Raw genomic sequence first — 27,649 nt, 5'->3', positions numbered from 1 at the left:
TGTTTCCTGAAAACACAAAAATACCCTTTGACCTGTATCACAAGCACAATGAGTCTCACCTGAGTTATCTGTACAGGTTACTTGCAAAACACACACTGTGTCATAACATCACTTATTCAATGTTTGACCCTTATAGACAAAAGGTTACATGTACGCACACCATCAGACAAGTATTCAGTCTAAATTATTGACAGGCATAAGAACAAAATTGAATGACTGCACTGAAATATGCTTTATTAGTTTACATCCTATTAACAAGAAGCTAATTTAAAAAATACGCACCGTCTGCTTAACAGTGTATGTACAACATACTAATGCACCATTCAAAACGAGTCGGCCATTGCATGCTGGCATCTGGGTAAAAATGTAGCAAATTCTAAACATTACCTACAAACTCCACAACTGAGATGCCACATCAACCATCGCCCCCCAGACAGGCTCTTGTCCACACGCAGGACGGTGCAGGGCCACCACCTTGTGCCACACAGGGGCAGCTGCCACTTGGGGATGTTTCGAGTGTTTGAGACGAGATACGATGCAAAACTCAGAGTTGCAGAGGCGATTAAGCAAGCACCATATAAATGCAATTATGATGAGAACAGAGTGAATGCTTGGGAGCTTATTGGCTCTCGCTCCTGGTTAGAGATCTACCCAACACACAGGTCCACAAAGACTGGCCGCTCTTACCCTGCAGGTTGAATCTAGGAATTGGGTGTTCAACTTCACATTCTTGTCATTAAAGGCCTGTGACAAGGGTGCATCTATTGGAGCGGCATCGTCACTGGCTTATACATCTACCGGGTCTCCATTTGACTTTGTATTGTCTCGGAGGAAGTCCACCCACACCTCCACTTCCACAAACTGCTGCTGGGAGTTGCCTCGCTCTGCCTCACAGTCAGAATTCTCCTCCTGCTTCACGTTGCCTCCATCGATGTGAAGGTCACATTTTGGAGTTGAATCTTCATCTTCACATTTTACCTTCACTTCTTCGCTCTTCACCATCACTTCTTCACATTTCACCTTCACCTCTTCATATTTCACCTCGTTACCTTTAAAAGTGTCCAAGCTGGGATTTTCTTCCAGTTCTTGTTTGATGACAGATGGGCTCATTGCAGCACTTTGACTTGCACAAGCTGATTTCAGACTCCACTCCTGGTGGACCTTCTGATGCTTGCGTGATCTCTGGTGTACATGAAAATTTGGTGAACATGCAAATGCCTTCCCAAATGGAGTGCACCTGAAGGGTTTCTCTCCCGTGTGTGTTCTCTGGTGTTTTACAAGAGAAGATGACTGTGCAAATGCCTTCCCACACACACTGCACTTGAAGGGTTTCTCTCCCGTGTGTGTTCTCTGGTGTTTTACAAGAGAAGATGACTCTGCAAACGCCTTCCCACACACACTGCACTTGAAGGGTTTCTCTCCCGTGTGTGTTCTCTTGTGTGTTACAAGAGCAGATGACTGTGCAAATGCCTTCCCACACACACTGCACTTGAAGGGTTTCTCTCCCGTGTGTGTTCTCTGGTGTTTTACAAGAGAAGATGACTCTGCAAACGCCTTCCCACAGACACTGCACTTGAAGGGTTTCTCTCCTGTGTGTGTTCTCTGGTGTGTTACAAGAGTAGATGACTGTGCAAATGCCTTCCCACACACACTGCACTTGAAGGGTTTCTCTCCCGTGTGTGTTCTCTGGTGTATTACGAGATGATGTAAAACAGAAAACACCTTCCCACACAGAGTACACTTGAAGGGTTTCTCTCCCGTGTGTGTTCTCTGGTGTCTTTTAAGAACAGATGAATGTGCAAACGCCTTCCCACACACAGTGCACTTGAAAGCTTTCTCTCCCGTGTGTGTTATCTGGTGTGTCTTAAGATTATATGACTGTGCAAATACCTCGTCACACACACTGCACTTGAAGGGTTTCTCTCCCGTGTGTGTTCTCTGGTGTCTTTTAAGAGCAGATTGCCATGCAAATGCCTTCCCACACACAGTGCACTTGAAGGGTTTCTCTCCTGTGTGTGTTCTCTGGTGCTGTGTCAAATTTCCAGTCCGCTCCGTGCTGTATCCACGCTGGTCGCATTGTTGCCTTGCCGTACCGAGCTGTGCTGAGTGCCTTTGCTCCATCAGACCAAGCGACAGCTGCAGACAGAAAAAAATTATATCCACACCACCTACACGTCAGACACAGAGTAATGCATATACACAGTCACACGTGACTTACACGTCTATACTTATTCATATATTCATGATGTAGTGAAAAAGTTCACCAAATTCATCACACGGGCTGTTATGGCACACAATGAGAGGGTGAATGGTCACAAACATGCCTGGAAGCCCTTGTATCTTCAAAATGAATGTTAACCCAAAACTCCGAGCACACAATATCGGCTGTCTGGCTACAAAAGGAATATTTTGAAAGCTAAATTCAGCTGACATAGCAAAGGGTGTTGAAAATAATACTATTTGTGTTATGCAGAAATGCATAAATTAATGTTCAATCGCAACTTAGAGGTGTGAAGCCAGCCAGGCTCACGATGTCCTGAATGCTGAGATGAGCAGATCTGACTTCAGCTGCTGCACGTGTGTGCTGTGTCAACTTCTTGACTTTTCCATTCTTATAAAGAGTTCCAGAGGAAACCAAAAACAAACTATTGTTGTGATATAACCTCCGTGTTCAATAGAGTTAATAGATCTTCTTGGTTCTGTCGGTAAAGTCACGTAGAAGGGAAGTAATAAAATAATAAAAAATAAAACATAATAAAATAATTCTCACGACGTTTCGGCCACAACGCAAGCAGCCGTCCTCAGGTAAAAACCAGGTCTGTCAGAAAACCAGGTCTGTCAGACCTGGTTTTCACCTGAGGACGGCTGCTTGCGTTGTGGCCGAAACGTCGTGAGAATTATTTAATGTTTTATTTGTATTATTTTATTATTTCCCTTCTACGTGACTTTACCGAAAGAATCCAGAAGATATGATATTGTTTTGATATAACGTGCGTGTTCAACAGAGTGAACAGACTTGACTCTGGCACACACACACTGCCATGGTTAACAGCAGCAGGGGTTGTCTCCTCCACATTTAGAGTCAACATGAGCACGCGCTCAGCGTGTTTGACAGACATTGACACACGTAGTCTTGGTTCTAAAGTCACGTAGATAGCAAATACAAATAACAGATCATGGAAATAAACAAAGACCACTTGTGTTGCGGTCAAAACGTCGTGGGTTTTTTTGTTTTATTTCCAAATTTTTATTTAATTAAAAATTTGGATCTGTTATTTTATTTTCTATCTCCGTGACTTTACCGAAAGAACCAAGAATATGAATTGTTGCAGTTACGAAAGTTTTAAGTCAAAACATTGACACACGCGTTGACAAAACCCCACCCACCTTGTGTTGTGGGCAGGTAGCTTCTGTAAACAAGAGCGGTACAGCAGCTCAGGCGGGCTTGGGCTGGTAAAAAAACGAAAAAAAAAACTGCGTTAATATCTACAATAAACCAAAGTGACAAAGTAGCGAGCCGCGTGAAGACAAATGAAACTTAAGGGAGGGAATTAAAGCAAACGCGACCAGGCGAGGGCAGGAGGCAAGGCCCCGCGTGTCTAGGCCCCGCGTTGTAAAGTTCCAACTTGGACATCGATTCACAAGCTGCTCTAGTGACATCCCTACGAGAGAGAGAGAGCGAGGCTCTACCTTGGTAAACAACAACAACCACAACAACAACAACAACCACAACAACAACAACCACAACGATGAGAATTTCTCACCTCGGATTTCACTGCACGCGCGAAGCTGCAGCCTGTGACGTCACGCGGCAGCAGGTGACATGACGTCACTCCCGGGGTACCAGCAACAGCCCCTCCCACAACGAGTGGCGACTCTAACTGACGTCATTAATATATTATGTTAATGTGTGGCGATCGAAACGTCGTGGGTTTTTTGCTTTAATAAATGACTTTACCGAAAAAAACTAAGAGTATGAATCATTGCAGTCACGAAAGCTTCAAATCCACAATTTAATAAGCGACTTGACCGAAAAAGCCTAAGAGTATGAATCATTGCAGTCACGAAAGCTTCAAATCTACAATTTAATAAGTGACTTGACCGAAACAGCCTAAGAGTATGAATCATTGCAGTCACGAAAGCTTCAAATCTACAATTTAATAAGTGACTTTACCGAAAAAGCCTAAGAGTATGAATCATTGCAGTCACGAAAGCTTCAAATCTACAATTTAATAAGTGACTTTACCGAAAAAGCCTTAGAGTATGAATCATTGCAGTCACGAAAGCTTCAAATCTACAATTTAATAAGCGACTTTTTCCGAAAAAGCTTAAGAGTATGAATCATTGCAGTCACGAAAGCTTCAAATCCACAATTTAATAAACGACTTTACCGAAAAGAGCCTAAGAGTATGAATCATTGCAGTCACGAAAGCTTCAAATCTACAATTTAATAAGTGACTTTACCGAAAAAGCCTAAGAATATGAATCATTGCAGTCACGAAAGCTTCAAATCTGGAACTCATCATGGATGTGGCTAAACGTCACCGTGTAGGAGCCCAGCGCGTGACACCTTCACGCGCTGGGCGAGTGGCGCAGTCTCGCTTCCCATGCGAGAGGTCGCGGGATCGATCCCCGCGTCCTCCACAGGCGAATATATTCTTAAATCCTTTATATTAAGTTCGCTTGCTTGCTTAGGACCGTGCAAATCTTTCGCTCGTTTTTTAACCCACTTCCCGTGATCCAATCGAGCTGACATTTTGCACACAGACTCGTTGTGCGAGACAATTAATGTTCGTGAAAAAAAAATGTCAAAAATTTTACACTGTTTAGGGAAAACAAATAAAATATTTTATTACCAATTGCTTAATGGTGCAATGCAATCATCTGACCCATAGGTGGCAGCCATCTCAAGCCAGAGGACGAGAGGACTCTAGCCGCCACGCATATAAAGGATTTAGAGTGAAAAACTTTGTTTTTACGGGTTGTTCTTATTTTACATTTATTCAAATAGAAAACGTTACACATTAATGAGTCCATTGGGCAAGGCACTGACCGCTTGATTGGGATTTGCTGTTTATTAAAAGAAACATTGTTGATCGACATTTTTGCTTTCATGGCTTTATTTTGGTGATTTCGAAAAGTGTATTGGTTTAGCCATGTTTGTTGTAGTACAGAGTTAGACTGATGGCCTTAATCTAAGTTGTCTTGTGGTTGTTGTTGTTGTCACATCTCTAACGTCTTAACAGGGGCTTCAAAACAGCAACATCGAGGACGACAAGAGGTCAAGCTGGTTCACCAATGTGAACGATGGACGTTACATTAAACAATTGATTTAAAAAAATATTCCTCGTGGATGATGCAGGAATCGATCCGGCGATCTAAACATCGAAGAGTTTAGTGTTTTAGTGGCGTGCTCACGCTACCAACTACACTCAACTCTTCGTAGCATCGCGAGGGTCCTAGTGTAGTGACTAGCGTGTCAGTTGTGTGTGTTAGCGAGCTCTGTGTTGTTAGTAAGACATTTCACACCGTCTATCCTTGTACTGGACGTGCATTTGAGATGTGTTCACTTCTCTTTTCTCGAGCGCGCTACCATCTGAGCCAATAATAAAAATAAAACATAATAAAATAATTATTATATTATGCATAATAAAATAATTATTATACATAATAAAATAATCATTATACATAATAAAATAATTATTTTATTATTTTATTATGTATTATGTATAATTATTTATTATGTATAATAAAATAATTATTTTATTATGTTTTATTTTTATTTTTATTATTTCCATTCTACGTGACTTTACCGAAAGAACCAAGAAGATGACACACACAGCTTGCACGCTACCAACGAGACTAGGACCCTCTCGATGCTACGGAGACATCAGCGTACCTGGTAGTGTGAGCACGCCACTAAGTACGTTGAGTTCTCCGATCTTTAGGTCGCCGGATCGATGCCAGCCTCCTCCACGAGGATTTTTAAAAAATCAAATTATAAATGTAACATCCATCGTTATTGTTGGTGACATGTTCACATTGGTGAACCAGCTTGACGTCTCGTCGCCCTCAATTTTGCTGTTTTAAAGCCCCTTTAAGACGTTAGAGATGTGACGAGAAATAAAAAATACCTATAAACAATATACATATCGAGCCTGGCAGGAATCGAACCTACAACCGTCTTATCCGCAGGCAGCCGCGCTATCCATTGCACCACAGACCCCACGTGACTCTCACATCCTTCGAGGGGACCTTGAGAGAGGTGGCGAGTTCGATGCCCGCATCCTCCACAGGCGAATATTATTTTTGACATTTATTCAACACAGAGCTCGCTAACACACACAACTTGCACGCTACCAACTTCACTAGGACCCTCGCGATGCTACGGAGTGATCAGCGTAGTTGGTAGCGTGAGCATGCTACTAATTATACTGAACATAATTATTTTGTTATACATACTAACATAATTTTTTTATTGTTTTATTTTTATTACGTAGAATGGAAATAATACAAAAATCAAAATAAAACATTATAAAATAATAATTTTATTATACATACTAGCAAAATGATTTTATTATATTTCATTTTTATTACGTAGAATGGAAATAAAAAAAATCAAAATAAAGCATAATAAAGTATTTTTTTTATTATACGTACTAAAATAATTATTTTATTATGTTTTATTTTTATTACGTAGAATGGAAATAATAAAATAATCAAAAGAAAACATAACAAAATAATTAATTTACTATTTTTATTATAATAAAAATAAAATATAATAAAAACATTATTTTATTATAATAATTATTGTATTATACGTAATAAATTAATTCTTTTATTATGTTTTATAATAACATTAAAACATAATAAAATAATTATTTTATTATGTTTTATTTTTATTACGTAGAATGGAAATAATACAAAAATAAAACAAAATAAATCAAAATAAAACATAATAAAATTATTATTTTTAAAAAATAATTAATAAATTTATAATTAATTAATTTTTTATACATTTTTATTTTTTATTACGTTTAATAATAAAAATAAAACGTAATACAATGAACACAGAGCTCGCTAACACACACAACTGGCACACTAGTAACTACACTAGGACCCTCGAGATGCTACCAAGAGTTTAGTGTCGTTGATAGCGTGAGCACGCCACTAAACGCACTGAACTCTTCGATGTTAAGTTCGATTCCCGCATCCTCCACGAGGAATCTTTTTTTTAAATCAAATTTTAAATGTAACGCGCCAGCGTTATTGTTGGTGACATGTTCACATTGGTGAACCAGCTTGACGTCTCGTCGCCCTCGATTTTTGATTAGGATTTGCAGTTTAATAAACCCGCATCTTAGTTGATGTAAAAGTGCGGCGCGAGTTGCTCGCTGCGCTGAAGACTCCCGCCTCTGGGCGGCAGGCGGCGCTCGTGAGAACGCGAGAGGCGCCAGCTGAGAGCTGCACCCCGAGGAAGCGTCTTGGCGGCTTGTTGTTGTCGCAGTGAAACACGTTCATCACCTTCAGCGCAACAACGGGGTCTCTGCTCGTGAATGTAAAAACGGAGTTTCCTTTTTGAAAACTATTGTTTGCGTGGAGGATGCGGGGATCGAACCCGCGAGCTCCCGCGCGCTGAACGAGCAGCGCCCCCATCTCAGCTGCTGCCCCAGACACGAGGAGGGAGCGAGATTTCGGTAAAATCACGTGGGAAGAAAATAGATTTGATTATAAAAAATAATTATTAAACTCTTTAATTCCTGCAGTAATCAGCTCGGATGGTAGAGCGCTCGCTTATTGAACAACAAAAATGTTTATATCGAGCCCGTCTCTAAGATGCGGGTTCTTACTTTGATGCAAAGTCGTCCCAGATGATGATGATGATCGCCGCGATGATGTCACAATGTCGTACGGAACGGGGCCCAAGCGAATCGTATCGTCCGTTTGGCGATATTTGTACTTTTCATGCTCATTCTGTTACACAGTTTATTTTAAAACGAAACGTTATCAATCTACAGACTCGCTATTCCTGTAACGCGTCACTCTCAGCCTGTGGGGGGGGAGGGGGGTAGTGGAGGGATGGGGGGGGGTAGATGGGGGGGTCAGGTGATGGGGGGGAGGGCCAGTCACGTGATGGGGGAGGGGCAGTCACGTGATGGGGGGAGGGGCAGTCACGTGGCTACGTGTGGGGGGGGGGGGGAGTTTGTTGGTGTGAGGGCGAGTGGAGGGAGCGGATTGAGGTGCGGAGCGAGAGAGACACAGAGAGAAGGCGAGTGGTGGTGATGGTGGTGGTGATGGTGGTGGTGATGGTGGTGATGGTGGTGGTGATGGTGGTGGTGATGGTGGTGATGGTGGTGGTGATGGTGGTGGTGATGGTGGTGATGGTGGTGATGATGGTGATGATGATGGTGATGGTGGTGGTGATGATGGTGATGATGGTGGTGATGGTGGTGATGATGGTGGTGATGGTGGTGATGATGGTGATGATGGTGGTGGTGATGGTGGTGATGGTGGTGATGGTGGTGATGGTGGTGGTGATGGTGGTGATGGTGGTGATGGTGGTGGTGATGGTGGTGATGGTGGTGATGATGGTGGTGATGGTGGTGATGATGGTGGTGATGGTGGTGATGGTGGTGATGATGGTGGTGATGGTGGTGATGGTGGTGGTGATGGTGGTGATGGTGGTGATGATGGTGGTGATGGTGGTGGTGATGGTGGTGATGGTGGTGATGGTGGTGATGGTGGTGGTGGTGATGGTGGTGATGGTGGTGGTGGTGATGGTGGTGGTGATGGTGGTGGTGATGGTGGTGATGATGGTGATGATGGTGGTGATGGTGGTGATGATGGTGGTGATGGTGGTGATGATGGTGATGATGGTGGTGATGGTGGTGATGATGGTGGTGATGGTGGTGATGATGGTGATGATGGTGGTGGTGATGGTGGTGATGGTGGTGATGGTGGTGATGGTGGTGGTGATGGTGGTGATGGTGGTGATGGTGGTGGTGATGGTGGTGATGGTGGTGATGATGGTGGTGATGGTGGTGATGATGGTGGTGATGGTGGTGATGGTGGTGATGATGGTGGTGATGGTGGTGATGGTGGTGGTGATGGTGGTGATGGTGGTGATGATGGTGGTGATGGTGGTGGTGATGGTGGTGATGGTGGTGATGGTGGTGATGGTGGTGGTGGTGATGGTGGTGATGGTGGTGGTGGTGATGGTGGTGGTGATGGTGGTGGTGATGGTGGTGATGATGGTGATGATGGTGGTGATGGTGGTGATGATGGTGGTGATGGTGGTGATGATGGTGATGATGGTGGTGATGGTGGTGATGATGGTGATGATGGTGGTGGTGGTGGTGGTGATGATGGTGATGATGGTGATGATGATGGTGGTGGTGATGGTGGTGTTGTTGATGATGTTGTTGATGATGTCGTTAATGTTGTTGATGTTGTTGATGATGTTGATGATGTTGTTGTTGGTGGTGATGATGGTGGTGATGATGGTGGTGATGATGGTGGTGATGGTGATGTTGATGATGTTGATGGTGATGATGTTGTTGATGATGATGATGTTGATGATGATGTTGTTGATGATGATAATGTTGATGATGATAATGTTGTTGATGATGATGTTGTTGATGATGTAGTTAATGTTGTTGATGATGTTGTTGTTGATGTTGTTGTTGGTGGTGATCACCCACGATGCGCCCCGCGTGTTCACGCCGTTAGAACTGAGCTGCTCACCGGGTCGCGTCGTGCAAAGGGCGCCAAATTGTGGGGGAGGGGATTTTTTTCCCTCTTCCTGTCAACGGGGGTATTATTTATTTATTTGTTAATTTATTTTTTTGTATTTTATTATATTTTACTAGCATAAGTACCCGGCGTTGCCCGGGTGAAAAATATATTTCTTAATAACCTTACATATATACACAGATGGGCTGCTACCCCCCCCCGCGCTACAATAATACTGTCTAATCGCTATAATTTTATTATCTACCGACCCTATAATAGTAATTGCACACATTGGGGTGAGGGGGGAGTGAAGAGGACGTGAAACTTTGATGAATTTACCTCAGAGTCGCGTGTTAATGCGCATATTTTTAACGGGAATTAAAAATGGCGTCCACCCCGCGGCGAATGCGTCGCTACCCGTTGCCAGGGGCAACCGTCGTGGAAAACCAAACGGACCAATCGCGTCTCGCAAATCCCTCACATTTCGGCCAATGAAACTGCGTATGGTCCGGCGACACACACACAGACACACACACAGACACACACAGACACACACAGACACACACACAGACAGACAGATTTGCGATTTTATATATATAGATTTATTTTCTTCTTCTTGGTTCTTTCGGTAAAGTCACGTAGAAGGTAAATAATAAAATAATAAAAATGGGTGCGTGGGGGGGGGGTAGTGGGGGGGTGATATTGGGTGGTGATGATGAAGGTTGATCCATAGACAGACTCACAACACAGAGACCCATAGACTACAATGTTATCTCAATAGGAATCGATTCAAACCGCTCACCGTTTCTATCACAATCGATTCGCATGGTATCCCAATAGGAATCGATTCTATCCGCTCTAATCACTAGCTACATCGATTCCTACGTTATCCTAATGTGAATCCATTTCATTAGAACAAATCACCATAATCGATTCCCACGTAATCGAAAATGTATTCGATTCCATCTTGCACTCACCACCACTGTCAATTCCAATGCAGTCCCACTAGGGATCGATTCCATCGGCTCCATTTTTGACCACAATCGATTCACTTGTTATCCCAATAGGAATCGATCCGAGTTTATTATTTGACCTTGAATCGATTTTCTCTGCACGTGACTTCGGCTGTCGCGTGGTGTGAGTGGGGAGTGGTGGTCCAGTGGTTAGCGCACTGTGTGTGAATGAGTGGTGGTGCAGTGGTTAGCGCACCGTGTGTGAGTGAGTGGTGGTGCAGTGGTTAGCGCACTGTGTGTGTGTGGGGGAGATCCGGGCCAGGGCCCCGTGGTGTCGACGTTTCTCTATTTCCTCCTTCACGACGTTTGAATGACAACAACAAACAACGTGTCACTGTTGTCGTCGTCATCACCAGCGTCTCGCGTGCCTCTCTCACAGACTCCCCCGGCGATGTCGGCCTGCTCTTGGGCCGAAGCCTCGGGCTCGCCTAGCGGGGCTGCCGGGAGAGGCGCGCCTCGAGGCGGCCAGCGCAGTAGGCCGCAGGCGCCCTCCCGCCGCGGGCTCGTCGAGGAGAGCGACTGGGCGTGGTGGGTTCAGTGCGCGGCTGTTGGTCCCCACGTGACCACGCCGCTCGCCGCCGCCGCCGCGTGTTGGGGACCACTTAGTCGGGGGGGGGGCTGGTTCAGGTTTCACTGATTTAAGTGTAGTGTGTAGTGCAGTGTGTAGTAGTGTATAGTGTAGTGTATAGTAGTGTGTAGTGTAGTGTATAGTGTAGTGTGTAGTGCAGTGTGTAGTAGTGTATAGTGTAGTGTATAGTAGTGTAATGTATAGTGTAGTGTGTAGTAGTGTGTAGTGTAGTGTATAGTGTAGTGTATAGTGTAGTGTATAGTAGTGTAGTGTATAGTAGTGTAGTGTGTAGTGTAGTATAATAGTATAGTGCTAGTGTATAGAGTAGTGTATAGTGTAGTGTGTAGTGTATATAGTAGTGTATAGTGTAGTGTATAGTAGTGTATAGTGTAGTGTATAGTGTAGTATATAGTAGTGTAGTGTGTAGTAGTGTATAGTGTAGTGTAGTATAATAGTACAGCACTAGTGTATAGTGTAGTGTATAGTGTGTAGTGTAGTGTATAGTATAGTGTATAGTAGTGTAGTGTATAGTGTAGTGTATAGTATAGTGTATAGTAGTGTAGTGTATAGTGTAGTATACTTGTACAGCACTAGTGTATAGTGTAGTGTATAGTATAGTGTATAGTAGTATAGTGTATAGTGTAGTATACTAGTACAGCACTAGTGTATAGTGTAGTGTATAGTGTAGTGTCGTGTATAGTAGTGTAGTGTATAGTGTACTAGTTCAGCACTAACCGGTGTGTTGGAGAGCCAAGCCACAACATTTACAATCGGAGTACGACGTTTCTCCAGTAGTTGCAACTGGCTTCATCAGGCGACAAGCCGGATTTGTGTGGGGAAATGCTGTTTCGTTTGTGTTAAATTTACCAAATCCGTTTTAATAATGATTTTGCGTGTGCCAGGAAATGAGAGTACCTGAAAAAAAAGCTAAGGTTTTTTAAAATCCTTTATATTAAGTTCACTTGCTTGCGCGCTTACGACCGTGCAAATCTTTCGGTCGTTTTTTAACCCACTTCCCGTGATCTAATCGAGCTGACATTTTGCACACAGACTCGTTGTGCGTGACAATTTATTTTCGTGAAAAAATTTTTGCAAAATTTTACACTTTTTAGGTAATTTTTTTAAATATTAAATTACCAATTGCTTAATGGTGGCAGGCAATCATCTGACCCATAGGTGGCAGCCATCTCAAGCCAGAGGACGAGAGGACGCTAGCCGCCCGTTTCAAAGACCAATGTGGGCTGGGTTGTGGCGCATTGAACACGCATATAAAGGATTTATAGTGAAAAACTTAGTTTTTACGGGTTAATTTTTTTAAATTCCCATTGTGATAAACACGAAATAGCCTGTGAAGTTAGGCCTAACCTCCTCCCCCCTCCCTACAATCGCTGTTGGCCCACACGCACACACACACTGCAGTGAGCAGGCAAGTGATTGCCAGAGGTGACTCGCGTATGTGACTTACTAATGCGTCCGGACACAGACGAGAGACGCACACATGCAGACTAAACGCGGCCACGCACAGCCACAAAGACCACACACACACCATGCAGATTACGTGCAGACACGCAGAGATTACACGGATGCGTAAAAACAAGATACAAAATACGTACTCGCAGACTAAATTAGACACGCACACCCACACACAAATACATGTCCATACAATTTGTATGTGCACATGTGTTTGAAATAGTGTAGTGTATAGTGTAGTGTATAGTGTAGTGTATAGTGTAGTGTATAGTGTAGTATACTAGTACAGCACTAGTGTATAGTGTAGTGTATAGTGTAGTGTAGTGTATAGTAGTGTATAGTGTAGTGTATAGTGTAGTATACTAGTACAGCACTAGTGTATAGTGTAGTGTATAGTAGTGTAGTGTATAGTGTAGTGTGTAGTGTATAGTATAGTATGCTAGTACAGCACTAGTGTATAGTGTAGTGTATAGTGTAGTGTATAGTGTAGTGTATAGTAGTGTATAGTGTAGTGTATAGTATAGTATACTAGTACAGCACTAGTGTATAGTGTAGTGTATAGTGTAGTGTATAGTAGTGTATAGTAGTGTATAGTGTAGTGGGTGGGGAGCGGTGGCGCAGCTGTTAGCGCTACGCTGCGCTACGAACCTGGCGACCCGAGTTCAATTCCCCGCTTGCGGTCAACACCAGTGACGATTATTTGAACCAATCCTGGGCCTCCCCTAGGTCGACTCGGCCTTAAATGAGCACCTGGTGCAGTGTGTAAACATCGCCACTGGTGTTGGCCACCCACCCCCTCGTGTGCCGTGCCGGCCTTCATAGGTGCTCGCAAACAGCACTTGCCCCAACAGTCTGTACTGGCTATACGGGGGATATTTGTCTTTGTGTATGTGCACACACACAAAACAAGATACGTCTCCCACCATAGCCCTCTTTAGTTTGTTGGGGAAAGTGCTGTTTGGGAACATCTATGAAGACTGGTTGGGCTGTAAGATTTCTATGGATTGGATCACCTGAATGAGAAGAGTAGTGCATTGATATTGAGATGTGGTTCCATTATGTTTCATACTAATCCAAACATATCTTTTCTTAAAGCGTTATGGGTGAAGGCAGGGAATTACTTTAAATGATTGGCAGCGACTACATGTAATGATTGATGTTGGCAAACGTGGCGTCAGTTATATCAACAAATGTACATCAGCATTGGGAGCTGAAATTACCATGACATTGTGATGCAAATGTAATGGGTTCCGGAGACACTTGTAGAGGTAACTTCTTTATTACAATCCAATACTCCAACAGTCCTGATACTCTTGTTACAGCCTAGGTACACAGCCTAGGTACACAGCCTAGATACACAGCCTAGGTACACAGCCTAGATACACTACTCTGGCTACGTTCTGGAACTCGCCCTCACAGTTCCAGAGTCCCACCACTGGCCCTCACAGCGTCCCAGGGTCCTAAGCTGGCTGGCGGGTCTTGAGCTACAACTGGCCCCAATCGTCCAGGGAGCTGCCCTTTTGTGCCTCGTCCCCAACGAGGGGTGGGGTTGTGTGCGCCCCCAGGTATCCCACAGAGCACACAGCCCCCCTGTTGGTGGCGCCAAGGGGCTTAAGCGTCTGGGGTGCCTGGGATCCTAGTGCCTGGCGCCAAGGGGCTTAAGTGTCTGGGGTGCCTGGGATCCTAGCGCCTGGCGCCAAGGGGCTTAACTGTCTGGGGTGCCTGGGATCCTAGTGCCTGGCGCCAAGGGGCTTAAGTGTCTGGGGTGCCTGGGATCCTAGCGTCTGGCGCCAAGGGGCTTAAGCGTCTGGGGTGCCTGGGATCCTAGTGCCTGGTGCCAAGGGGCTTAACTGTCTGGGGTGCCTGGGATCCTAGTGCCTGGCGCCAAGGGGCTTAAGTGTCTGGGGTGCCTGGGATCCTAGCGTCTGGCGCCAAGGGGCTTAAGTGTCTGGGGTGCCTGGGATCCTAGTGCCTGGCGCCAAGGGGCTTAAGTGTCTGGGGTGCCTGGGATCCTAGCGTCTGGCACCAAGGGGCTTAAGCGTCTGGGGTGCCTGGGATCCTAGTGCCTGGCGCCAAGGGGCTTAAGTGTCTGGGGTGCCTGGGATCCTAGCGCCTGGCGCCAAGGGGCTTAACTGTCTGGGGTGCCTGGGATCCTAGTGCCTGGCGCCAAGGGGCTTAAGTGTCTGGGGTGCCTGGGATCCTAGCGTCTGGCGCCAAGGGGCTTAAGCGTCTGGGGTGCCTGGGATCCTAGTGCCTGGTGCCAAGGGGCTTAACTGTCTGGGGTGCCTGGGATCCTAGTGCCTGGCGCCAAGGGGCTTAAGTGTCTGGGGTGCCTGGGATCCTAGCGTCTGGCGCCAAGGGGCTTAAGTGTCTGGGGTGCCTGGGATCCTAGTGCCTGGTGCCAAGGGGCTTAACTGTCTGGGGTGCCTGGGATCCTAGTGCCTGGCGCCAAGGGGCTTAAGTGTCTGGGGTGCCTGGGATCCTAGCGTCTGGCGCCAAGGGGCTTAAGTGTCTGGGGTGCCTGGGATCCTAGCGCCTGGTGCCAAGGGGCTTAAGTGTCTGGGGTGCCTGGGATCCTAGTGCCTGGCGCCAAGGGGCTTATCTGCCTAGGGTCCCAGAGCCCCCGGCAGCCCTTCCCTCTTATGTCACGACACAAGGGCTGTGTTGGAAACTCTTCCTTCGTTGCCAATGTCTGCTCGTCTCCCTTGTGCTGTTGCATGTTCAGCCCCATCTGTTTGGACACGATAGAAGAGCCGTACATGACCAAGTGTGGCCACAGCTTCTGGTATGTGCGTGTCTGCTCGGAGGAGAAGTGCTTCTGTTCCATCTTGCAAAACACTCGCAGACCAAGTTCCTCGCAATCCAAGGTTTTACTGTACTTTGTTGTTGCATTCCATTTCTTTCCACCGTCCGGCGAATGCGCGACAATATTCGGTGATTGGTAAATTTTCCAATGATGCTGATAACGGCGATTGCCAATTTACTCGCCGTTGCATTTTGTCTGCGTTTCAGTTGCAAATGCATCCGTCGGAGTCTGGAGGAGAACAATAGCTGCCCAAAGTGCAGTTCCGCCATTAAGAATTCAAAGCAGATATATCCAAACTTCCTCTGTGAGTTGTTTTTTACTTATTTTCCATCCACCTGCATTTTTCGCAAATTTTGTTTCACGGCAATGCAACACAGGCCTTCAACGATTGATGCTCTGCAAACCTCCTGGCTACCATCAAAGGTTTGTTCAAGTTCAAGTTTCATGTATTAGGTGTAGCCATGTGAGCCATTCGGCTCTTGAATCGGGTGCAACTGCAACAAACAAAAAACAAAAACATGAACAAGAAAACATCTTAAAGTGAATATGTGACTGAGTACAAACAGAAAATCCAAGAAAAGACAGCAAAATATTGCAGAAAAAACACCGTACACCAACGCTGTGTGCAAAAATCCCAGTGGGATGCAAGTCAAACAACAACAACAACAACCACAAGACAGCTTAGATTAAGGCCATCAGTCTAACTCTGTACTACAACAACACAAACATGGCTAAACCAATACACTTTTCGAAATCACCAAAATAAAGCCATGAAAGCAATGAAAAAGCAATCATAGGAACTGTGACGGAATTTTACACGAAGCCATCCAGATATACAAACACAGACGTAACTTCAACTAATAAAAGTAAAATAAAAATAAAATAAAAATCTTTTATTTTTATTTCACTTTTATTAATTTTAATTTTTTACCTACGTGACGTTACCGAAAAAAACCTAAGAATATGAATCCTTGCAGTCACGAAAGCTTCAAATCTAGAATAACTTCAACTGTGATGATGGGTACAAACTGAGTAATAATGGGAAAGATGTTATTAACCATGCAAAAAAGATTTAACGACACATATTTGGACCATCTTATTTAACAGGTACTATTCTACTTTACCGAGCGTTGACATCCCCAGCGTTTAACAGTACTCTCCTTTTTAAATCCTTTATATTAAGTTCGCTTGCTTGCTTGCTTGCGCGCTTACGACCGTGCAAATCTTTCGGTCGTTTTTTATTTAAATCCTTTATATTAAGTTTGCTTGCTTGCTTGCGCGCTTACGACCGTGCAAATCTTTCGGTCGTTTTTTAACCCACTTCCCGTGATCCAATCGAGCTGACATTTTGCACACAGACTCGTTGTGCGTGACAATTTTTTTTAGTGAAAATTTTTTTCCATAACTTTACACTTTTTAGGAAAAAATTAATTATATTGAATTACCAATTGCTTAATGGTGGCAGGCAATCATCTGACCCATAGGTGGCAGCCATCTCAAGCCAGAGGACGAGAGGACTCTAGCCGCCACGCATATAAAGGATTTATAGTGAAAAACTTTGTTTTTACGGGTTAATTTTTTACCTACCTGACTTTACCTAAATAACCTAAGAGTGATGCTCGCGTTGTTTAATATTTAACAGCTTTTTCCCCACACGCGTCTTTTCGCAGTGAACGAGCTGGTCCTGAAGCAGCGTCAGCGGCTAGAGAATCGAATCGAGATGGAACAACCGGTGATTGGAGATGTGCAGGGAAAAGCGGTGAGTTGGCGTTGTTTGTGACGGCGGCGTCAGGAGCAGTGCGGTGCCGCAGAGCTCGCTTGTCGAGAGGGTTTTCCCCCTTTTCTCTGGCAACAAAACTGATGAACACCATATGAGACTGGGCTCTAAAGAAAGCTGTCTCTGGTGTGGACCAATCAGTTTCAAGGACAACACATAAATGATCAGAGTATTGTTTTTTTTTGCATTTGACTGCAAGTATTGTGGTTAATGTAAACATGATTCAATCTTAATTTTGGAGCTTTCGTGACTGCAGGAATTATTCTTTGGTTCTTTCGGTTAAGTCACGTCTAAAGATAAAATAGCCAATTAAATAATAGCATATTACGACGTTTCGATTGCAACACAAGCAATCGTCATCAGGCATAAAAGAAATAGCAACAAAAATCTAACTAGAAAACTATAGACAGACACACAAGCAGACAGACATCTCTCTCTGTGTGTCTTTGTGGTATTTCTTGTGATCTCTCATTTACTTGATACAGCTGTTGTGGCTGTGACGGTTCCACCTGAAGACGGAGGCTTGTGTTGCTTCCGAAACGTCGTGATTTTTTATTTTATTTTGCTTTATTTTACTTTTATTAATTTAATTTTTTTACCTACGTGACTTTACCGAAAAAACCTAAGAATATAGTATTCATCCAAGCTACCAAGATCTGGACCAGTTTTTACCTGCCGGGTCTTAGTCATCAGTCAGTCTTGTTCAATAAACCCCGCTGGGCTAAGCGCTGACGTCAGTTGTTTGCGATCAGCACGGCACTCCCGCAAGCCTGCAGGCCTAACTGGGGGATCTCTGTTTGTGTGTCCGTGCGATCTGCAAGACTCCACCTTTGCTCGCACCGGTGACAGTGGCCAAGTCGCCTTCCAAGGGAGGCATCCTCAAGCCCCTTGCCACGGGGGAGGTCGTGAAGAAAAAGCGAAAAGTTTTGCATCTGTCGGACTCCGAGGGCTCGGACAGCATGGATTTCATGGTGAGTAATGTGACTGCTTTGATTGAAATTCTTTGGACGATGCAATGGGACTCGATCCACTCTCGTAGGGACAAAGCGGCTCGCTTGAGCGCTAGGGATGATTGGGTCATGTGTGGATGTTCACGCTGGATAGAAGCATTCTCCTAATGTGCGGTGCGCTGTGAAACTCAGAGCTCGACCAACTGGAGGGAGAGTTTTTCCCAGATAATTAAATAATTGCTGTAATCTAATAAACTATGTCATTGTAATCTAAGCCATTCATTTGACAATAACATTAAACAAAAAATGTACAATTTAAAAACTAAAATCACTTCTGCAGTTTAATGCGAGTCTCCATCACCATCAATCAGAATCAAAGGGCCACTGGATGTGGGAAGGTGGAATAGACATCTTGACGAGCTTGGAGCATTTGTTCAATGAACGTAGGATGAATGTGCCAGAGACGGAGAGTGCTCACAAAGCATGCCCGTGACCAAGGGACGGGTTTCTGAATTCCCAAAATAAAAAAAATGCAAATGTAGATTTGCTCGTACAATGCACTCGTATTCCAGCAAGGCCGAATAAATGTTTTAAATTGCAGGATCTTTGCGTGATTTTGTGTTCATTGATATTCACGTTTATACGTTAGGTCGACGAAGAGCTGCTAGCAAGTGTGTCGGGCGTGATGCCGTCCAAGCGAACTGAACAGGCCAGGGCAGCAGGCAAGATGAGATCTGCCGTCGTTGTCACGAGTGTCAAGACGGTGAGTGCACCAGACTCGCAGTGCCGTTTGATCTCCCGGCGCGGCAGGTTAAACAATGCTGATGATGATGATGATGTCACACACTTTTTTCTCTTACTCCAAAATATCATTGTTGCTCTTCAACAATCTTTCACGTGGTGAGCCGCTTCGTAGAGCTGCTCGCGCTTGTGGCCGGGACGCTTCTGTGAGAGAAGTTGATGGTTTAGTGGGCCTTGCCTGGTAAGATAAAAATAAAAAGTTAATAGTACTGGACATCTGTGAAAAACAGCTTCATATCTCATCGCATTCCTCCAGTATCAATACATCTTCTCATTCTCTATAAATGGGCGCACCGTTTCATTGCTCGCCTGCTTGTGTGTGCTGGGGTCAAGTTGCGGGTGTATTCCCACCATCCTCCAAGACGCCGTGTACAGCGGTCACCCTCTGTAGAACTCCCACCAGAGCTCCTTCTGCCTGCAGTGACGTGACTTCTTCTCTTTCCCACGCGTCTCGCTGCATTTCTTCTGGCGGTTGCTCTCATTCCCAGTCCGCGTGTAGCGGCATCAATGCCAGTCACCTGATTGGTCACCCCGCCCGTTCAAGGCGACTGTTTTGACCAATCTTCAATGAGCCCACTGATAAACGTAGATCTCAGACACGACGCAGGGTTGAGTCGGTGGGAGACTGCCGGGGACTGCCAGGCTTGGCTACGAGGTGGTCAGGAGATGGCAGTGTAGCCATGGATTCTTGACTCTATCAGTGTGGAGCTTTTGAGTGCTCCCCCCCCCCTCTTATGTAAATGCTGTTTAATGTTTACAATAATATTGTGTTCGTGTCAGATTTTTTGAGCCCTCGTTTTCACGTTGACATTCTTGTTTTTGTGGCGTTGAGACTTAATCGGCCACAATCATTCCACTTCCGGACGAAGACCTCCCCGCGCAATCGCCATCTCTCACGATCCACCGCAGGAGCCGTGCACCTCGTCACGAGAGACGAACACCAAGCCACGCTCACTTGAGCAGGAGGACCACTTTAGACTCTTGACGATGCCCAATTGTCTTCGATGTGTTCATTTGTTACAGGCGATTGAGATCTCAAGAAAAACCACGTTGACAGCAAAGATCAAACAAGGGAAGATGGTTTCGATTTAAAGCTTTCGTGACTGCAGGGATTCATCTTCTTGTTTCTTTCGGTAAAGTCACGTAGAAGGGAAGTAATAAAATAATAAAAATAAAACATAATAAAACAATTCTCACGACGTTTCGGCTACAACGCAAGCAGCCGTCTTCAGGTGAAGAATGAGACACTACCAAACTAGGAGCTTATATATAAGCTGCATTGGGGGTTGAAGAGCGCCTTAACAAAAAGAATGTGCATGTGAAGAGGGATTTAGCATATTCATGGAAAATGCGTAGGCGTTGGGCGGGGGGGTGTCAAAGTCATATTATGCCCATGCATTATGCAGGATCAGCAGCAACCAAGGGGGGTGCAGGGATTAGCAGTAACAAAGGAAAGGAATGTTAATGATATGTAGCTGCAGTTACTCAACAACCACGTAGAAAACTAAAGTATAAACTACATAAAAAAACTAAAGTATAAACTGCATCGCACCATCAGTATACTTACTATACTCTGTAATAAGCTGAGTTACTAACAGCAAGTAATACATTACAATTTTACCTCGTAAAAATTCTATAATATGCTTCCATCTAAACCTTATTCTCTTACATCACACGAGCATATACCGTACTATATACTGCCATAGATAAACCCAACATTAAATTATATACTGTATTGCTGTAAACCAACCTATATCTTATACATTTAATATCACACTATGTATTATTCTACACACCCTAATGTGTATCGAAATGGTTTATTACGTCCTTCCAATGATTGCTGAGCCAGAATCCATCTTCTCGGTTAAAGTTGTCTCTGTGTTTGTATATGTGGATCGCCTCATGAACGAATCTCTCATGATAGCCAGATGGCTTGCAGAGAACCTCTGTCTTGGAGAAGTCAATATCATGTGAGCCCACTGAGTTGTAACAGTGATCTGCCACGGCTGAGGTGTTAGTCCTACCGTGTTTCAGGTCAGCTTTATGTTCACGGATGCGGTCCGAGACATGTCGTTTGGTTTCCCCAATGTAACTGCTACCACAGAGGCAACTTAGTTTGTAGACGCCAGGGTACTGTATGTCTGGAACCACATCTTTTACAGACGGTACCAGATCACGGATTTTATGTACTGTGTTGAATCGGACCTGGATCTTGTGTTTAATCAGGATTTTGGAGATCTTTTTTGTGACCCCAGCAATGTAGGGTAAGGTGATGGTCTTGAAAGGCTCCTCAACAGGATCCTTCTTGATGGTTGGAGTGATGGCTTTGCTGATTGTATAGTCGGAGTAACCATTTGCCTTAAGAGCTTGGCGTACGTGTTTGAGTTCACTGGAAATGTGTTCATGGTCGGAGATGCATTGGGCTCTATGATATAGAGTCTTGATGAGGGAATTCTTCTGAGATGGATGGTGGTGGGAATCCGGTTTTAGATAAGCATCCGTGTGGGTGGCTTTCCTGTAGACAGAGTGGCTCATTGAACCATCAGGTCTCCTTTTGATTAGGACATCCAAAAAGGGTAGCTTGCCATCATTTTCGACTTCCATGGTGAATCTGATGGCTGGGTGTATGGAATTGATGTGGTCGAGAAATTGGTCTAGAGCAGGCCGGCCATGTGGCCAGATGACAAAAGTGTCGTCTACGTACCTCTTCCATAAGGTCGGGCGTAGAGTGGCAGTCTGGATGGCGTCCGTCTCAAATTTCTCCATGAAGATGTTGGCTACAACCGGAGATAGGGGGGAGCCCATTGGGGTGCCCTCAATTTGCTTGTAGAAGGTTCCATTCCAGGTGAAGTATGTATTGGTTAAGCAGTGTCTCACCAGGGGGGGTACCTCAGCATTCAGTCCTTGATGAACCAAGTCTTCAATGATTGCGATGGTGTCAGGCACAGGTACCTTGGTGAACAAGGAAACCACATCAAAACTGACAAGCAGGTCGTCTGGGGACAGGGCAATCCCCTTGATTGTCGATACCAGGTCAGTAGAGTTTAGTACTGCAGAGGTGGTTTTTCCAGTGAAAGGCCGTAGGATTTCGGACAAAAAACGAGCCAGTTTGTAAGTGGGGGAGTTGATAGTAGAGACAATGGGACGAAGAGGTGTATCTTCTTTATGTATCTTTGGCAAGCCGTACAATCTTGGTGGTCTGGCTGCAGAAGGTTTCAAAGAGAACTGTTTGGTCTGATCAATTAATGCGGTTGAAGCAGAAATGATGTTGTTGGTTTTGGAGACGAGGCTGTTGGTGGGGTCTCTTTTTATTTGTGTATAGCTGCCATCGTTTAGTAGTTCTTGAATTTTGTTGTTGTATTCTGTTTTGTCCATGATGACAGTGGCATTGCCTTTGTCGGCTGAGAGGATGACAATGTCATCCCTCTTTTTTAATTGAGCTAATTCAAAACGCTCCTCTTTGCTGATGTTGCTAGCTGGCATCTTAGCGTTTTTGAGGGTTACAGAGATTTCGGATCTTGCTACGTCTGCAGCGATGTGACTCAAGCCCTTGAGAGCTACATCTACTCGAGCAATTATATCATTAACTGGTATGTGTCTAGGTGTGACTGCAAAGTTTAGTCCTTTAGCTAAAACGGATTTCAAACCTTCAGAAATAGGACTGTTACTGCGATTAATTACGACTTTGTTAATATCTAGCTTTTCAATGTGTGGGTCCGGTTTCTTGTTTGAGAGGCGATTGAATTTGGAAATCAAGTTGTCCTTACATTTAGTCGACATAGCGGCAGCTGAAGAGGCAGTCATTTTTTCCACATGTTCCCAATCCGATGTGGACATTGTTACACTCAAAGATAAGTGTGATTTGTAGAGTGTCTTGTCTAACTGATCTAGTTCGGTGCGCGTAAGTCTGATTTTCTCTGAGATAAGAGCTAAGCTAGTTCTAGACAGAATTCGTTTCGCATTAGAAGAAGTTACAGCAGCAGATGTTAGTGTAAATGCGTTTGGTATTACCTTAGAGTCGCGGCATCTCTTCAGAAAGGTGAGAGACTCGATTAGCTGAGCCTTCTTATCCCGGAGCTTGTTGAAGGATCTCAGAGTTATGTGGAAACCCTCCCCGTAGAGGCGGTTAAATTTCGATTTAAAGCTTTCGTGACTGCAGGGATTCATCTTCTTGTTTCTTTCGGTAAAGTCACGTAGAAGGGAAGTAATAAAATAATAAAAATAAAACATAATAAAACAATTCTCACGACGTTTCGGCTACAACGCAAGCAGCCGTCTTCAGGTGAAGACGGAGCCGAAACGTCGTGAGAATTGTTTTATTATGTTTTATTTTTATTATTTTATTACTTCCCTTCTACGTGACTTTACCGAAAGAAACAAGAAGATGAATCCCTGCAGTCACGAAAGCTTTAAATCGAAATTTAACCGCCTCTACGGGGAGGGTTTCCACATAACTCTGAGATCCTTCAACAAGCTCCGGGATAAGAAGGCTCAGCTAATCGAGTCTCTCACCTTTCTGAAGAGATGCCGCGACTCTAAGGTAATACCAAACGCATTTACACTAACATCTGCTGCTGTAACTTCTTCTAATGCGAAACGAATTCTGTCTAGAACTAGCTTAGCTCTTATCTCAGAGAAAATCAGACTTACGCGCACCGAACTAGATCAGTTAGACAAGACACTCTACAAATCACACTTATCTTTGAGTGTAACAATGTCCACATCGGATTGGGAACATGTGGAAAAAATGACTGCCTCTTCAGCTGCCGCTATGTCGACTAAATGTAAGGACAACTTGATTTCCAAATTCAATCGCCTCTCAAACAAGAAACCGGACCCACACATTGAAAAGCTAGATATTAACAAAGTCGTAATTAATCGCAGTAACAGTCCTATTTCTGAAGGTTTGAAATCCGTTTTAGCTAAAGGACTAAACTTTGCAGTCACACCTAGACACATACCAGTTAATGATATAATTGCTCGAGTAGATGTAGCTCTCAAGGGCTTGAGTCACATCGCTGCAGACGTAGCAAGATCCGAAATCTCTGTAACCCTCAAAAACGCTAAGATGCCAGCTAGCAACATCAGCAAAGAGGAGCGTTTTGAATTAGCTCAATTAAAAAAGAGGGATGACATTGTCATCCTCTCAGCCGACAAAGGCAATGCCACTGTCATCATGGACAAAACAGAATACAACAACAAAATTCAAGAACTACTAAACGATGGCAGCTATACACAAATAAAAAGAGACCCCACCAACAGCCTCGTCTCCAAAACCAACAACATCATTTCTGCTTCAACCGCATTAATTGATCAGACCAAACAGTTCTCTTTGAAACCTTCTGCAGCCAGACCACCAAGATTGTACGGCTTGCCAAAGATACATAAAGAAGATACACCTCTTCGTCCCATTGTCTCTACTATCAACTCCCCCACTTACAAACTGGCTCGTTTTTTGTCCGAAATCCTACGGCCTTTCACTGGAAAAACCACCTCTGCAGTACTAAACTCTACTGACCTGGTATCGACAATCAAGGGGATTGCCCTGTCCCCAGACGACCTGCTTGTCAGTTTTGATGTGGTTTCCTTGTTCACCAAGGTACCTGTGCCTGACACCATCGCAATCATTGAAGACTTGGTTCATCAAGGACTGAATGCTGAGGTACCCCCCCTGGTGAGACACTGCTTAACCAATACATACTTCACCTGGAATGGAACCTTCTACAAGCAAATTGAGGGCACCCCAATGGGCTCCCCCCTATCTCCGGTTGTAGCCAACATCTTCATGGAGAAATTTGAGACGGACGCCATCCAGACTGCCACTCTACGCCCGACCTTATGGAAGAGGTACGTAGACGACACTTTTGTCATCTGGCCACATGGCCGGCCTGCTCTAGACCAATTTCTCGACCACATCAATTCCATACACCCAGCCATCAGATTCACCATGGAAGTCGAAAATGATGGCAAGCTACCCTTTTTGGATGTCCTAATCAAAAGGAGACCTGATGGTTCAATGAGCCACTCTGTCTACAGGAAAGCCACCCACACGGATGCTTATCTAAAACCGGATTCCCACCACCATCCATCTCAGAAGAATTCCCTCATCAAGACTCTATATCATAGAGCCCAATGCATCTCCGACCATGAACACATTTCCAGTGAACTCAAACACGTACGCCAAGCTCTTAAGGCAAATGGTTACTCCGACTATACAATCAGCAAAGCCATCACTCCAACCATCAAGAAGGATCCTGTTGAGGAGCCTTTCAAGACCATCACCTTACCCTACATTGCTGGGGTCACAAAAAAGATCTCCAAAATCCTGATTAAACACAAGATCCAGGTCCGATTCAACACAGTACATAAAATCCGTGATCTGGTACCGTCTGTAAAAGATGTGGTTCCAGACATACAGTACCCTGGCGTCTACAAACTAAGTTTCCTCTGTGGTAGCAGTTACATTGGGGAAACCAAACGACATGTCTCGGACCGCATCCGTGAACATAAAGCTGACCTGAAACACGGTAGGACTAACACCTCAGCCGTGGCAGATCACTGTTACAACTCAGTGGGCTCACATGATATTGACTTCTCCAAGACAGAGGTTCTCTGCAAGCCATCTGGCTATCATGAGAGATTCGTTCATGAGGCGATCCACATATACAAACACAGAGACAACTTTAACCGAGAAGATGGATTCTGGCTCAGCAATCATTGGAAGGACGTAATAAACCATTTCGATACACATTAGGGTGTGTAGAATAATACATAGTGTGATATTAAATGTATAAGATATAGGTTGGTTTACAGCAATACAGTATATAATTTAATGTTGGGTTTATCTATGGCAGTATATAGTACGGTATATGCTCGTGTGATGTAAGAGAATAAGGTTTAGATGGAAGCATATTATAGAATTTTTACGAGGTAAAATTGTAATGTATTACTTGCTGTTAGTAACTCAGCTTATTATAGAGTATAGTAAGTATACTGATGGTGCGATGCAGTTTATACTTTAGTTTTTTTTTTTATGTAGTTTATACTTTAGTTTTCTACGTGGTTGTTGAGTAACTGCAGCTACATATCATTAACATTCCTTTCCTTTGTTACTGCTAATCCCTGCACCCCCCTTGGTTGCTGCTGATCCTGCATAATGCATGGGCATAATATGACTTTGACACCCCCCCGCCCAACGCCTACGCATTTTCCATGAATATGCTAAATCCCTCTTCACATGCACATTCTTTTTGTTAAGGCGCTCTTCAACCCCCAATGCAGCTTATATATAAGCTCCTAGTTTGGTAGTGTCTCATTCTTCACCTGAAGACGGCTGCTTGCGTTGTAGCCGAAACGTCGTGAGAATTGTTTTATTATGTTTTATTTTTATTATTTTATTACTTCCCTTCTACGTGACTTTACCGAAAGAAACAAGAAGAAGGGAAGATGGTCTCTGTATCACCTTCCATCAAGCTTCCTGCAAAACGGCGACACTCACCCTTTGAGTGGTTTGAGGGTCCAGATGTCGACACCACTTCTGAATCGGAGGATTAAAAGAGAATCGGAGTTTGTTTTGAGCGACGTTGTTCTACATTCCATTGTTCTTGGCGAAATGGTAGCCAGGGTGGAGACTTCTAGCCACCGCAGTTCAAATGTTTTGGGTGTTCAGTTTTAAGTCGCTGCTTTTCATCAATTTTCAGAGAGGAGGTGGGGGGGTGGACACTTTCGCCGTTAACACTGGTCAACAACAACAACACAACATGTTTTTCTGGCCTGGACTTTTGCAGCTGTTCTAGACTAATTTCAGGGTGCCGATTCCAAATCTGATCTCAGATTTGCTCAATCACATCTCATTTTAAATCCTTTATATTAAGTTCGCTTGCTTGCTTAGGACCGTGCAAATCTTTCGGTCGTTTTTTAACCCACTTCCCGTTATCCAATCGAGCTGACATTTTGCACACAGACTCGTTGTGCGTGACAATGCATTTTCCTGAAAAAAAATTTCCAAAATTTTACACTGTTTAGGGAAAATTTTAAATATTTAATTACCAATTGTTTAATGGTGGCAGACAATCATCTGACCCATAGGTGGCAGCCATCTCAAGCAAGAGGACGAGAGGACTCTAGCCGCCCCGATGCCACGCATATAAAGGATTTATAGTGAAAAACTTTGTTTTTACGGGTTAATTTTTTATGCTATCGGCATACCCCATTTTCATTGATTTTACCCGAAATTAACTTTGTCACTTATGATTGCAAGTTGTTGCGAGTCAGTGACTGCTTTAGTGTTAAAATATGGTGCTGTATTTTTAGGATAGTGTGTTTATAATATCATTTTATGTAGATATCCACATTTATTTAATATTTTTCTTCTGCAGTTTTTATTGAAAATGCAATCTTTGATATCTCAAAAACATTTTGATTGCATTTTGATTGTAAAGTGAACGTTCATTGTTTCTGTTCGTTGCGTGTTCGCTCAAAATTAAAGCGCTTAAAATCGCAAGCAATTCCGTGCTTTTTTTGTATTCAACG

The 27,649-nt window shown here is 44.1% G+C and overlaps 2 protein-coding genes across 4 annotated transcripts; one reads left to right on the top strand and one right to left on the bottom strand.

The window, feature by feature from the left end:
- Positions 1–217: 217 nt before the first annotated feature.
- LOC133362764 (zinc finger protein 664-like) lies at positions 218–10,121 on the bottom strand. The gene is made up of 4 exons (XM_061581700.1): positions 10,072–10,121; positions 3,765–3,881; positions 3,388–3,450; positions 218–2,136 (listed from the first exon to the last, which is right to left on the bottom strand). The coding sequence occupies exon 4, from the start codon at positions 2,119–2,121 to the stop codon at positions 787–789; it is 1,335 nt and encodes a 444-aa protein (XP_061437684.1). The 5' UTR covers positions 2,122–2,136; positions 3,388–3,450; positions 3,765–3,881; positions 10,072–10,121; the 3' UTR covers positions 218–786.
- On the top strand, positions 8,173–27,649 carry LOC133362765 (uncharacterized). 3 transcript variants are annotated; one of them, XM_061581702.1, is made up of 8 exons: positions 8,173–8,269; positions 11,125–11,273; positions 15,509–15,568; positions 15,796–15,893; positions 17,260–17,348; positions 18,188–18,337; positions 18,966–19,079; positions 26,818–27,647. In XM_061581702.1, the coding sequence occupies exons 2-8, from the start codon at positions 11,137–11,139 to the stop codon at positions 26,911–26,913; spliced, it is 744 nt and encodes a 247-aa protein (XP_061437686.1). In that variant the 5' UTR covers positions 8,173–8,269; positions 11,125–11,136; the 3' UTR covers positions 26,914–27,647. The 3 variants fall into 3 exon arrangements, with proteins under 3 accessions (XP_061437686.1, XP_061437685.1, XP_061437687.1); XM_061581701.1 differs by having other exon boundaries at positions 8,243–8,269; positions 11,102–11,273; positions 26,818–27,649; XM_061581703.1 differs by lacking the exon at positions 26,818–27,647 and adding an exon at positions 20,141–20,272 and having other exon boundaries at positions 8,244–8,269; positions 11,102–11,273.

The sequence above is a fragment of the Lethenteron reissneri genome, unplaced genomic scaffold (assembly GCF_015708825.2).
Source record: "Lethenteron reissneri isolate LAM-NWPU_2019-01 unplaced genomic scaffold, ASM1570882v1 scaffold_1608, whole genome shotgun sequence".
Classification (NCBI taxonomy): domain Eukaryota; kingdom Metazoa; phylum Chordata; class Hyperoartia; order Petromyzontiformes; family Petromyzontidae; genus Lethenteron; species Lethenteron reissneri.
This window is presented reverse-complemented; position numbering and strand designations above follow the sequence as displayed.

Excerpts from the sequence above, each read along its gene's own strand:
- LOC133362764 (XM_061581700.1), bottom strand. The coding sequence starts at position 2,121 with ATGGAGCAAAGGCACTCAGCACAGCTCGGTACGGCAAGGCAACAATGC.
- LOC133362765 (XM_061581701.1), top strand. The coding sequence starts at position 11,137 with ATGTCGGCCTGCTCTTGGGCCGAAGCCTCGGGCTCGCCTAGCGGGGCT. Across the intron at positions 11,274-15,508 it reads GAGGAGAGCGACTGGGCGTG|CCCCATCTGTTTGGACACGA; the intron begins GTGGGTTCAGTG and ends TTGCATGTTCAG. Across the intron at positions 15,569-15,795 it reads AAGTGTGGCCACAGCTTCTG|TTGCAAATGCATCCGTCGGA; the intron begins GTATGTGCGTGT and ends TCTGCGTTTCAG.